Source organism: Oncorhynchus nerka, linkage group LG20 (assembly GCF_034236695.1).
Source record: "Oncorhynchus nerka isolate Pitt River linkage group LG20, Oner_Uvic_2.0, whole genome shotgun sequence".
Classification (NCBI taxonomy): Eukaryota; Metazoa; Chordata; class Actinopteri; order Salmoniformes; family Salmonidae; genus Oncorhynchus; species Oncorhynchus nerka.
The window spans coordinates 63,264,533-63,279,335 of record NC_088415.1 but is presented as its reverse complement, the minus strand read 5'-3'; the positions used below and the strand labels follow the sequence as shown (position 1 = coordinate 63,279,335).

General features: G+C 42.0%; 1 protein-coding gene across 1 annotated transcript in view; it reads right to left on the bottom strand.

Annotated features, from left to right (window-relative positions):
* The window catches only part of LOC115102941 (corticotropin-releasing factor receptor 2), an 87,710-nt gene that overhangs the window by 17,363 nt on the left and 55,544 nt on the right, over nt 1-14,803 (bottom strand). The window contains exons 3-6 of the mRNA XM_029623403.2: nt 11,139-11,224; nt 1,203-1,309; nt 669-786; nt 408-561 (exon numbers count right to left, since the gene is read on the bottom strand). Coding sequence (XP_029479263.1) covers nt 408-561; nt 669-786; nt 1,203-1,309; nt 11,139-11,224 — 465 coding nt within the window. The remainder of the gene's footprint in view (nt 1-407; nt 562-668; nt 787-1,202; nt 1,310-11,138; nt 11,225-14,803) is intronic.

Here is a 14,803-nt window from a genome sequence, read left to right as displayed (position 1 = left end):
GCAAATATTTATAAAAACCTGTTTTTGCTTTGTTATTATGGGGTATTGTGTGTAGATTGATGAGGATTTTTTTATTTAATCCATTTTAGAACAAGACTAACATAACAAAATATTTTTTTTTTTACCAGACTGTCATAATGGCTCATTGTGGTGCCAATATGATTGACAGATTGACAAAATAGGGAAAATAACGATTACCATTTCATGTTTCATATTTAGACAGTGTGAATGCTGCTGTGTGTATGGCTGCTATCAAGAGTTTTATGATTGATATTAAATCAAATCAATATGTATTGGTCACATACACATATTCAGCAGATGTTATTGCGAGTGTAGTGAAATTCTTGTGTTCCTAGCTTGTGTTCCTATCAAGTCACACGTCATAGTTTAACACGTACAGTACTTACACCAGCCAATGAACAAGAAGACCCATTTTTTTAGCTTGTCTGTAGAATAAGTCATCACAATGGCTGTGTGAAGGTAGCATCCTTCAACAAACATCCAGAAAAAATTGGTCACCACAAAATAGTTATATATCGTTGTTATAAGGCGACACCAAGGCTGTAGAAAGACATAAAAACAAAACGAGTTAGGTATTAGTGCAATGAAAAGCTTAACATTCATGTGAATTGTAAAAATAAAAAATAAAAATATGTAACGAATGTTACCTCATTGCTCTCATGTATATTGTGGTCAATCAACTGAAGTAGGAACCACATAACATTCCTCAAAATGAAGGTTGTTATCAAGTTCCAGTGGATTATGTTTCGAAGGCATCTTATGCTCCTAGAAATATACAGAACATTAGAAATTTGAAAAAACAACAATGCTTTACATACCTAAAGTTACAATATTCCAATCAAAAACATATTCCTCCGGTAGGCGACAACATGTTATTCTTGAGTACAATTTACTTGATTGATGATATATATGAGACCTTTTTTAGATTAACAAGCATCAAAACACAGTTTACATACAAAGACACACAACAACAACAACAAAAATCAATCATCTGGATTAAATATATGATTAGTGAAGGTTTTGAGATGTACTCAACATACTTGTGTTTTCAAACCTCTTCATTTTACATTGAATGTGTTAATGGAGGGCAATCCTGCAGTTCAAATAAATGTTGCTCGTTGTTTTGTAAGAGGTCACATGTACCGCAAATTCACTTAGAAAGGTACCCTTTCTGTACTTGCCTTAAGCATAAGAAGAGAACGAAGGCCACGACAAGAGCTCCCACAGAAATACAGTGGCCTAGGTAGTTGATGATCAGAGCAATCTTATAGTGCATTGGGTATTTCCTCTGAGGAGAGAATATCACAAGTTCTGCTTCAAAATTGCGAAAGGCAAAAAATGATTAATACAAAATTATACAGGTAACTGCACGTTGGTATAGATTCTACAAGTGTCTGAGACTCTATTGGAGGGATTGCAACACCATACTTCCACGAGAAATTCCATAATTCTGGTGGTGGAAAACGCCTGTCTCAGGCGCCAGGTTGAGATCTGGTGACCGAGACGGCCGTGGCAGATGGTTTACATCGTTTTTTGCTCATCAAACCATTCAGTGACCACTCGTGCCTTGTGGATGGGGGCATAGCTATGGTAGCCAAAATAATGCCCAAAGTAATTGCCTGCCCAGCATTTTTATATACAGTGCCTTGCGAAAGTATTCGGCCCCCTTGAACTTTGCAACCTTTTGCCACATTTCAGGCTTCAAACATAAAGATATAAAACTGTATTTTTGTGTGAAGAATCAACAACAAGTGGGACACAATCATGAAGTGGAACGACATTTATTGGATATTTCAAACTTTTTTAACAAATCAAAAACTGAAAAATTGGGCGTGCAAAATTATTCAGCCCCTTTACTTTCAGTGCAGCAAACTCTCTCCAGAAGTTCAGTGAGGATCTCTGAATGATCCAATGTTGACCTAAAAAAGCAACACAGCTCATCACCCTGAACACCCTATTCCCACTGTCAAACATGGTGGTGGCAGCATCATGGTTTGGGCCTGCTTTTCTTCAGCAGGGACAGGGAAGATGGTTAAAATTGATGGGAAGATGGATGGAGCCAAATACAGGACCATTCTGGAAGAAAACCTGATGGAGTCTGCAAAAGGCCTGAGACTGGGACGGAGATTTGTCTTCCAACAAGACAATGATCCAAAACATAAAGCAAAATCTACAATGGAATGGTTCAAAAATAAACATATCCAGGTGTTAAAATGGCCAAGTCAAAGTCCAGACCTGAATCCAATTGAGAATCTGTGGAAAGAACTGAAAACTGCTGTTCACAAATGCTCTCCATCCAACCTCACTGAGCTCGAGCTGTTTTGCAAGGAGGAATGGGAAAAAAATTCAGTCTCTCGATGTGCAAAACTGATAGAGACATACCCCAAGCGACTTACAGCTGTAATCGCAGCAAAAGGTGGCGCTACAAAGTATTAACTTAAGGGGGCTGAATAATTTTGCACGCCCAATTTTTCAGTTTTTGATTTGTTAAAAAAGTTTGAAATATCCAAAAAATGTCGTTCCACTTCATGATTGTGTCCCACTTGTTGTTGATTCTTCACAAAAAATACAGTTTTATATCTTTATGTTTGAAGCCTGAAATGTGGCAAAAGGTCGCAAAGTTCAAGGGAGCCGAATACTTTCGCAAGGCACTGTATGACCCAAGCATGATGGGATGTTAATTGCGTAATTAATTTAGGAACCGGTATGGAAGCACCAGCTTTCAATGTACTTTGTAATCCTCATTTACTTGTGTTTCCATTATTTTGGCAGTTACCTGTACATACACGTTGACAGAGACATGCATTTGCAATGCACAATTCACCTTCAAAAGATATGAATGAAACTAAATATGGAAATGTGGAACATTCTGATAAATTACCTACTTTAGCTGACTGGATGAGTAACAATGAACAAACATTCCAAAAAGCTAGGATTTGATTTGTTTCCTATTTTTTTTGTGAATTTCATAAATCAGAGCTTTGTATGTTGAGCTAATATTTGAAGTAGCTGCTTTTGAAACATAAAAAGAGAGTAGCTAAATCAAATCAAATGTATTTATATAGCCAGTAGAAAGAGGAGGAAGGGAAGTGCTACTAAGGTACACAATAGTACATTTTGGTAGATAGAAGGTGCTCTTTGGTAAAATGGGTAAATTGGTCATTAAAAAGAAAGGAGGACCAAGGCACTCTTCATATAATTAATTAAAATGCCTTTATTAGTATGGCAAGCTCAATAGAAACAAAGCTTTCAAAAAAACGATGTGTTTCGGCTGCATGGCCTTTGTCAGGGAGTACAAAAAAAGGAATACAATGTCCTCTTTTGAACAGCTTTTACAAATAGCCCTAATTGGAAGAGGGAGTGGTTACACAATTGATTGGACACACCTAGTAAGCAATACTACACACATTAAAAGGTGAAATACTGTAGCTATGTTATCATAAAAATACAACTCCAAGCTAGAAGTATCAGAACACTTAGAAAGGTAGTTCTAACCTTAAATATGACTGGGAGAAGTGTCAAGAATAAGTAAGCAATATATTCCATAGTACACTAAAACACAGCAAAACATGAACAACAACAGTCTAACCATAGCTGAGGGCAATTGAGCAAAATGTCCACTAGATGACAGCAAATGGACCCATCACGACCCTACAGGAAGGGTGAGAAATACATATCTTCATTTAAACCAGGGTATTTAGTGGCCTGTAGTTTGTAAATCCATATCTTCATTTAAACCAGGGTATTTAGTGGCCTGTAGTTTGTAAATCCAAAAACGTTCCCTTTGGTTTAACTGTTTAAGACGGTCCTCTTTTATAATAGAGGCTGGAATATGATCAATACCCATAGCTTGTAGGGAGCCAGGGTTGCCATGGTGTAAGGACTTGTATTGCCTTGCCATGGGGTAGTCTTCATTGCCTACCCGTGTGGCGTACTTGTGTTCCGCTAAGCGGTCTTGAAGGTGTCTCTTAGTCCGTCCAATGTAGAACACATTGCCCTGTGGACATTCCAATCTATAGATGACATGAGTGGTTTTACAGTTAATGAAATGCTTGACGTAATACTCCATTTTGGAAGCTGTGTCAACAAAATACTTCTTCTGTGCAATATTTCTGCAATGGTTGCAATGGTTACATGTAAAAGAGCCCTTGGGTTTGTGGTCAAGCCAAGTTTTTTGAGAGTTACCCGGAAGATATCTGTGGACTAATTTGTCATTTAGGGTAGGACATCTCTTTAAGCTTATGACTGGTGGCTCAGGAAAGACTTGGCATAGTAGCATATCACTTTGGATGAGTCCCCAATTATTTTTAATGATTATTTTAATGTTCTCTGCTTCAGTGCTGTATTTTGTAACAGAATACACTCTCTCCGATGTATCACGAGGCATTCCCCTTTGCAACAAGTTCTCTCTGTCAAGTAATCCAGCCCTTATACCTGCATCTTTCAGGACCTGAATGCTGTAGCCCTGATTCAAGAAGCGATTCTCCAAGTCAGCAGATTTGACACTGTAGTCTGTTTCCTGATTGCAAATTCTGCGGACTCTTTGGAATTGGCCATATGGAATGTTTTCTTTTAGGCCTTTTGGGGTTAAAGCTGTCTGCCCTCAGAATGGTATTCCCATCTGTAGGCATTCCTAAAGATTGATGTGTGCAAACAACCTTTGTCATTTTTTTACTAATGAATGTTATCCTTGCTGTACTCCATAGTTAGTTTGATGTTAGGGTTGATGCTGTTAAGATATTGGTGGAAGGAAATAAGTTCATCTTCTGAGCCGGACCAAAACAGGCAAACATCATCAATATAGCGTCCCCATCATATAATCCGGTCAAATAAATGGTTATTAGAAGGATCCAAAATGACTCATTTTCCCATTTACCCAAGTACAAACCAGTGTAGGAAGGGCTGTAGCTCCCATGGCACATCCTTTAACCTGTTTAATACGGTCCTGAAAGATAAAGATGTTATGATGAAGAGTCCATTCAGTCAGTGAGACAATTAATTCTGTAGGAGGCATCACCGTTTCAGGTCGGTTACTCAAGAAATGGTGCATAGCTGCCAAACCTTGTTCATGCTCAATGGTGGTGTATACATCCATGCTGACTAAAAAGGAAGCTGTACCTATATTGTTCAATTCCTTAATTTTGTTCAACACATCTGTGGTATCTTGAAGATAGGCTGGGAGTGACGTCAGAACAGGCGTAGGTGTAGAAGCACTAATGTCATTAACCAATTGGAGGAGGGGGGTGGGGGGGCGCAGTCTAGAGCCAGTTGCCCTGTACACACTCACCTTAAATTTGACTGTATTATTAAAAACTGATGGAAATGTTTGTTTCTAAACAAGTGGATTATTTATCTTTAGGCTCCCCTGATGGTGTATCTACAGTATATAAATAAATGTTTATAGCTGTATCTTAATTAGACTATATATATACACTACCATTCAAAATTTTGGGGTCACTTAAAAAACACTTACTTAACCTGGTTTTAACAAGAAAAGTCAGTTGAGAATTCTTATTTACAATGACAGCCTCCCGGGGAACAGTTGGTTAACTGCCTTGTTCAGAGGCAGAACGACAGATTACCTTGTCTGCTCGGGGATTCAATCCATTAACCTTTCGGTTACTGGCCCAATGCTCTAACCACTAGGCTACCTTCAGCCACATACATGAAATGAGTTGCAAAAAGAATAGGAAATATAGTCAAGGCGTTGACGAGGTTATAAATAATAATTGCGTCCTTCAAACTTTGCTTTCTTCAAATAATCCTCCATTTGCAGCAATTACAGCCTTGCAGACCTTTGGCTTCTAGTTGTCAATTTGTTGAGGTAACCTGAAGAGATTTCACCCCATGCTTCCTGAAGCACCTCCCACAAGTTGGATTGGCTTGATGGGCACTTCTTACGTACCATACGGTCAAGCTGCTCCCACACAGCTCAATAGAGTTGATATCCGGTGACTGTGCTGGACACTCCCTTATAGACAGAATACCAGTTGACTGCTTGCCTAAATAGTTCTTGCATAGTTTGGAGCTGTGCTTTGGGCCATTGTCCTGTTAAGCGCAGTCCACAGGGTATGGCATGGCGTTGCAAAATTGAGTGATAGCCATCCTTCTTCAAGATCCCTTTACCATATACAAATCTCACACTTTAACACTACCAAAGCACCCCCAGACCTCCACCATGCTTGACAGATGGCATCAAGCACTCCTCCCTCCAGCATCTTAATTTTTTCTGCGTCTGACGAATGTTCATCTTTGTGATCCGAACACCTCAAACAAAGATTTGTCTGTCTATAACACTTTTCTCCAATCTTCCTCTGTCCAGTGTCCGTGTTATTTTGCCCATCTTAATCTTTTCTTTTTATTGGCCAGTCTGAGATATGGCTTTTTCTTTGCAACTCTGCCTAGGCGGCCAGCATCCCGGAGTCGCCTCCTCACTGTTGACGTTGAGACTGGTGTTTTCCGGGTACTATTTAATGAAGCTGCCAGTTGAGGACTTGTGAGGCATCTGTTTCTCAAACAGTTGTGCACCAGGGCCTTCCACTCCTCTTTCTATTCTGGTTAGAGCCTGTTTGCACTGTTCTATGAAGGGAGTAGTACACAGCGTTGTATGAGATCTTCAGTTTCTTGGCAATTTCTCGCATGGAATAGCCTTCATTACTCAGAACAAGAATAGACTGATGAGTTTCAGAAGAAAGTTCTTTGTTTCTGGCCATTTTGAACCTGTAATCAAACCCACAAATGCTGATGCTCCAGATACTCAACTAGTCTAAAGAAGGCCAGGTTTATTGCTTCTTTAATCAGGACAACAGTTTTCAGCTGTGCTAACATAATTGCAAAAGGGTTTTCTAATGATCAATTAGCCTTTTAAAATGATCAACTTGGATTAACTAACACAATGTGCAATTGGAACACAGGAGTGATGGTTGCTGATAATGGGCCTCTGCACTCCTATGTAGATATTCCATAAAAATAAAAGAATCTGCCGTTTCCAGCTACAATAGTAATTTACAACATTAACAATGTCTACACTGTATTTCTGATCAATTTGATGTTATTTTAACGGACAAAAAAATAGCTTTTCTTTCAAAAACAAGGACATTTCTAAATTACCCCAAACTTTTGAATGGTAGTGTACAGTACCAGTCAAAAATTTGGACACACCTTCAAGTGATGTTCTTTATTTTTACTATTTTCTACATTGTAGAATAATAGTGAAGACATCAAAACTGTGAAATAACAGACATGGAATCATGTATTAACCCCAAAAAGTGACAACCAAATCAAAATATATTGTATATTTGAGATTCTTCAAATAGCTACCCTTTGCCTTGATGACAGCTTTACACACTCTTGGCATTCTCTCAACCAGCTTCATGAGGTTGTCACCTGGAACGCATTTCAAATAACAGGTGTGCATTCGTAAAAGTTAATTTGTGGAATTTCTTTCCTTCTTAATGCGTTTGAGCCAATCAGTTGTGTTGTGACAAGGTAAGGGGTGGTATACAGAAGACAGCCCTTTTGGGTAAAAGCCCAAGTCCATTTTATGGCAAAAACAGCTCAAATAAGCAAAGAGAAACGACAGTCCATCATTACTTTAAGGCATGGTTTAAGGTCAGTCAATGCGGAAAATGTCAAGAACTTTGAAAGTTTCTTCAAGTGCAGTCGCAACAAAACAGGCTCTCATGAGGACCGCCACAGGAAAGGAAGACCCAGAGTTACCTCTGCTGCAGAGAATAGGTTCATTAGAGTTGACGGCACCACAGAAATTGCAGCCCAAATAAATGCTTCACAGAGTTCAAGTAAGAGACACATCTCAACATCAACTGGTCAGAGGAGACTGTGTGAATCAGGCCTTCATTGTCAAATGAAGGCCTGATTCAAGAAACCACTACCAAAGGACACCAATAATAAGAAGAGACTTGCTTGGGCCAAGAAACATGAGCAATGGGCATTAGACCGGTGGAAATCTGTCCTTTGGTCTGATGAGGTCTTTTTGAGATGCAGAGTAGGGGAATGGATGATCTCTGCATGTGTGGTTCCCACCGTGAAGCATGAAGGAGGAGGTGTGATGGTGTCGGGGTGCTTTGCTGGTGACACTGTGTGTGATTTATTTAGAATTCAAGGCACACTTAATCAGCATGGCTACCACAGCATTCTGCAGCAATACGCCATCCCATCTGGTTTGCGATAGTGGGACAGTCATGTGTCCCACAGGACAATGACCCAACACACCTTCAGGCTGTGTAAGGGCTATTTTACCAAGATGGAGAGTGATGGAAAGCTGCATCAGATTACCAAGCCTCCATAATCACCTGACCTCAACCCAATGATATGATTGGAGTTTGACCACAGAGTGAAGGAAAAGAGGCCAAGATGTGCTCAGCATATGTGGGAACTCCTTCAAGACTGTTGGAAAAGCATTCCAGGTGAAGCTGGTTGAGAGAATGCCAAGAGAACACCAAGAGTTTGAAAACCTGTCATCAAGGCAAAGGGTGGCAACTTTGAAGAATATATTTTGATTTGTTTAACACTTTTTTGGTATGACATGAATCCATATGTGTTACTTCATCGTTTCAATGTCTTCACTATTATTATACAATGTAGAAAATAGTTTAAAAAATAAACTTTTGACTGGTACTGCATGCATACATACATACACAGTTGACGTTTGCAAACACTTAGGTTGGAGTCATTAAAACTCCTTTCACTCCCTCCTCTCTACATTTTCCTCTTCTGTCTCTGCTGCTAAAGCCACTTTCTACCACTCTAAATTCCAAGCATCTGCCTCTAACCCTAGGAAGCTCTTTGCAACCTTCTCCTCCCTCCTGAATCCTCCTCCCCCTCCCCCCCCCTCCTCCCTCTCTGCAGATGACTTCGTCAACCATTTTGAAAAGAAGGTCGACGACATCCGATCCTCGTTTGCTAAGTCAAACGACACCGCTGGTTCTGCTCACACTGCCCTACCCTGTGCTCTGACCTCTTTCTCCCCCCTCTCTCCAGATGAAATCTCGCGTCTTGTGACGGCCGGCCGCCCAACAACCTGCCCGCTTGACCCTATCCCCTCCTCTCTTCTCCAGACCATTTCCGGAGACCTTCTCCCTTACCTCACCTCGCTCATCAACTCATCCCTGACCGCTGGCTACGTCCCTTCCGTCTTCAAGAGAGCGAGAGTTGCACCCCTTCTGAAAAAACCTACACTCGATCCCTCCGATGTCAACAACTACAGACCAGTATCCCTTCTTTCTTTTCTCTCCAAAACTCTTGAACGTGCCGTCCTTGGCCAGCTCTCCCGCTATCTCTCTCAGAATGACCTTCTTGATCCAAATCAGTCAGGTTTCAAGACTAGTCATTCAACTGAGACTGCTCTTCTCTGTATCACGGAGGCGCTCCGCTCCGCACTGCTAAAGCTAACTCTCTCTCCTCTGCTCTCATCCTTCTAGACCTATCGGCTGCCTTCGATACTGTGAACCATCAGATCCTCCTCTCCACCCTCTCCGAGTTGGGCATCTCCGGCGCGGCCCACGCTTGGATTGCGTCCTACCTGACAGGTCGCTCCTACCAGGTGGCGTGGCGAGAATCCGTCTCCACACCACGTGCTCTCACCACTGGTGTCCCCAGGGCTCTGTTCTAGGCCCTCTCCTATTCTCGCTATACACCAAGTCACTTGGCTCTGTCATAACCTCACATGGTCTCTCCTATCATTGCTATGCAGACGACACACAATTAATCTTCTCCTTTCCCCCTTCTGATGATCAGGTGGCGAATCGCATCTCTGCATGTCTGGCAGACATATCAGTGTGGATGACGGATCACCACCTCAAGCTGAACCTCGGCAAGACGGAGCTGCTCTTCCTCCCGGGAAGGACTGCCCGTTCCATGATCTCGCCATCACGGTTGACAACTCCATTGTGTCCTCCTCCCAGAGCGCTAAGAACCTTGGCGTGATCCTGGACAACACCCTGTCGTTCTCAACTAACATCAAGGCGGTGGCCCGTTCCTGTAGGTTCATTCTCTACAACATCCGCAGAGTACGACCCTGCCTCACACAGGAAGCGGCGCAGGTCCTAATCCAGGCACTCGTCATCTCCCGTCTGGATTACTGCAACTCGCTGTTGGCTGGGCTCCCTGCCTGTGCCATTAAACCCCTACAACTCATCCAGAACGCCGCAGCCCGTCTGGTGTTCAACCTTCCCAAGTTCTCTCACGTCACCCCGCTCCTCCGCTCTCTCCACTGGCTTCCAGTTGAAGCTCGCATCCGCTACAAGACCATGGTGCTTGCCTACGGAGCTGTGAGGGGAACGGCACCTCAGTACCTCCAGGCTCTGATCAGGCCCTACACCCAAACAAGGGCACTGCGTTCATCCACCTCTGGCCTGCTCGCCTCCCTACCACTGAGGAAGTACAGTTCCCGCTCAGCCCAGTCAAAACTGTTCGCTGCTCTGGCCCCCCAATGGTGGAACAAACTCCCTCACGACGCCAGGACAGCGGAGTCAATCACCACCTTCCGGAGACACCTGAAACCCCACCTCTTTAAGGAATACCTAGGATAGGATAAAGTAATCCCTCTCACCCCTCCCCCCTTAAAAGATTTAGATGCACTACTGTTCCACTGGATGTCATAAGGTGAATGCACCAATTTGTAAGTCGCTCTGGATAAGAGCGTCTGCTAAATGACTTAAATGTAAATGTAATGTAAATGTTTTTCAACCACTCCACAAATTTCTTGTTAACAAACTATAGTTTTGTCAAGTCGGTTAAGACATCTACTTTGTGCATGACACAAGTAATTTTTACAACAATTGTTTACAGACATATATTTCACTTATAATTCACTGTATCACAATTCCAGTGGGTCTGAAGTTTACATACACTAAGTTGACTGTGCCTTTAAACAGCATGGAAAATTCCAGAAAATGATGTCATGGCTTTAGAAGCTTCTGATAGGCTAATTGACATAATTTGAGTCAATTGGAGGAGGTGTACCTGTGGATTTATTTCAAGGCCTACTTTCAAACTCACTGCCTCTTTGCTTGACATTGGTGGAAAACCAAAAGAAATCAGCCTAAACCTCAGAAAAAAATTGGAGACCTTGATCTGCATACATAAGTCCTACCAACCTTCTCCTCCAAAATAGGTTCACAACTGGAGTAGTTGCTCTTCAGAGCCCACGTTCCATTATCGATGCATTCTCTGTATGCGCTCCCTGCGAAAAGAGGAGCGAGAGGATTGTAAACTTATGGTCACATTACTTATGGGATACAATGTAAGTAAAAGTACATTCAACGGAGTTAACAGAAAGAGTGTGGGTGTGTGGTTAAAATCGATGGGGAATCCACGGGACGGCTTCCCCAATTATCACAACCTCTGTTGTTGTAATTGCATTGTTTGCTCTATAAGCCATTAGAAATGCTTTTAAAGGGCATCGTAATAGCCAATATAAGACCGATAAGCCATAGCCTACATCGTTTCAGACACAGTTCCAAAAGACAAGTGTCACACAGCGCCAGAATAAATTCAACCATAGACGTTTGTCAAATTATCAAATTTAAAACTGGACATACTTTTGTGTATATATAGTGTATGTGGACACCCTTCACATGAGTGGATTTGGCTATTTCAGCCACAACCCATTGCTGACAGGTGTATAAAATCCAGCACACTGCCATGCAATCTCCATAGACAAAAATTGCCAATAGAATGGCCTTACTGAAGAGCTCAGTGACATTCAACATGGCACCGTCATAGGATGCCACCTTTTCAACTAGTCAGTTCATAATACCAGGTCGCAGTTGCAAATGAGAACTTGTTCTCAACTAGCCTACCTGGTTAAATAAAGGTGAAATAAATAAAAAATATTTCTGCTCTGCTAGAGCTGCCCCGGTCAACTGTAAGTGCTGTTATTGTGAAGTGGAAACATCTATGAGCAACAACCGCTCAGCTGCGAAGTGGTAGGCCATACAAGAATCCCATACAAGAGTCTGAGGCTGTTTTTCATGGTTCGGCCTTGGTCCCTTAGTTCCAGTCAAGGGAAATCTTAATGCTACAGCATACAACATTCTAGATGATTCCGTGCTTCCAACTTTGTGGCAACAGTTTGGGGAAGGCCCTTTCCTGTTTCAGCATGACAGTGCCCCCATGCACAATGTGAGGTCCGTACAGAAATGCTTTGTCGAGATTGGTGTGGAAGAACTTGACAGAGCCCTGATCTCAACCCCATCGAACACCTGTGGGATGAATTGGAATGCTGACTGCGAGCCAGGCTTAATCGCCCAACATCAGTGCCCAACCTCACTAATGCTCTTGTGGCTAAATGGATGTCCCCGCAGCAATGTTCCAACATCTAGTGGAAAGCCTGAGTGGAGGCTGTTATAGCAGCAAAGGGGGGACTAAATCCATATTAATGCCCATGATTTTGGAATTAGATGTTAGACAAGCAGGTGTCCACATACTTTTGGTCATGTAGTGTATGTCCTGTTTAAGTACACAAATAAAAATGTAACAAACACTTAAAATGACCAACACAGCATGGTCCAATGTAAGTTAAAGTTAGTTGGCAAAGTCCATATCACCATCGGTATCCTCATGATGTAATAACTTCCTAAAATACTTTTCCGGAGCAGCAAGATTAAAATTGCCTAATGTGAAATTTGTAGGCTAACTATAGGTAGAAGCCCCCGGAAGAGTGTGCAACGCTCATTAAATTATTTTTAATCGTAGCTAAAGTTTGTATTGCTACTGATTCAGTGACATGGTCAGCCTTTACTGCTTGGACTGCAAGTTTTTGTCCCGGTTTCCTGTTAAGTAGCAGTTAGCTGCTAGACATCAAGGGAATGGAGCAGGCTAACACGACCAATGCTAACCCACTGGTGTTTTTATCCACAGCTGGGCACAAATGCTTCAGGTGTGAGATGATTTCCGCACAATCACAAGTTCGAGAGGTGGAACTGGAAATTGGACGGGAATTGTCTGCCCTAAATGCACCACCATCTAGTATCTTAGGGAAGAGCTCCTCCGGCTGTTAGCTCGGCTGAGAGAAAAAATACCTGCTTTCAAAGTACACCGACCTTGCTGTATCCCAGGCAAATCAAATCTCGGTTTTAAATGCCTCCTATAGAAAATCTGTCTAAGTCGGGCGGCGTTGATCTGTCCCAATCCAACAGACAACTCTGCAGCCCATGGGAGACTGGACACCTGCAAGGCGTAGGACATCGGGGAGGCAGTCTGGCCACCCATCTATCCGAGAAGATCCGATCCGGCTATCAAACAGCTTTGCCCCGCTTGAGACGGACCTACCAACCCCAGGAATCAGCACAGATCCTGGATGTATACCAACAGCCGGTGGCCACCACAGTTTAACAGGTAATTTCCCTATCAGAATCCATCACTGTGGGCAGCTCGATGGTGAGCGATTTTGGCCTGCCTATGGTCTGTGGACCGACCGAGGTCCACTGTCACCCAGAAGCAGTGTCAATGATGTCAACTCTCTCCTGCCCACGGTTCTGGCCAACTACTCCAAGGGACTCGGGACGTTTCAGCCTTACTTTTTGCACAAAATGAGTGCCTGAAGAAACTTTGCAATGATTTTCGTGACAACTTTGATTTGCTGTGGGAGCAACCAGCACTTTTTAAAAGAGACGGATTCACCCTAACCACCGGGGTTCCAGAATTATTTTGAGCAATATTGCAAACTGTTTTAGAGACTGATAGACAGGATATGGTAGTGTTCCAGTTCTCCCTGTAAAAATAAGCAACAGGGGAGCAACTTGGAAACCATATCAACTCTAATACAACAGACACTATGGTTATCGTGAGTAACCTAATTTACAGTGGGGCAAAAAAGTATTTAGGCAGCCACCAATTGTGCAAGTTCTCCCACTTAAAAAGATGAGAGGCCTGTAATTTTCATCATAGGTACACTTCAACTGAGTAAAAAAATCCAGAAAATCACATTGTGACCTACACTCATTGAATATAGCACTTTTAAATGATAGGTTTTACGAGGGATTGTTCTTTCTCGTGAATGTAAAACCTTTCTCGAAATGATTGCATGGTTCTCACTGAAACATGGCTGCCTTCCGACTATAGTACCGCTCTTATTGAAGCCTCAACCTGGACTACAGCGTTTCATACTCTATCAGAAAATGGGAAAAGGGTGGGGGGACAGCCTGTATTTTTCCTAATGCTCTCAACTATAAGGACATTATTTAATTTGGCAACGTTGGGTCTTTTAAGCATCATGGTATACTGTTTAAATGTTAGCCACCAGTGCTGGCCGTAGCCATGTATAGGCCTCCAAAGCACTGCCCCACTTTCTATACTGATTTATCTGAACTATTGTCTTTGAAAACTATGATAAAAAATATTCTGTTGGGCGATTTTTAATATTCCTGTTGACAAATAGACGGACTCAAAGGCAATTTAATTTCTGAATATTTTGAGCTCTATGGATTGTATCCAACATGTTACTGGGCCCAAAAGCACTTTCTATTGAAATATCCACTATTGTTGATGTTGCTTTATTTGATCACCTCTGTGTAATTCTTACTACCTTGTTGCCCATAGCACAGGGAAACACTGAACACATTATTAAGAAACACTATCTTACCTCTGTTGCTACAGATTTGATTGTGTATGAACAATACCCCATCACTTATTCTGCATTCCTCTTGTAATGATTTAGTTGATAACTTTAATAGCAAATGGAGGGCAAACATTGATGCTATAGCTCCAGTAAAGTTTTTTTTAAAAGGCCAAATCCAAACAGGGAGCCCTTTCGATGAGT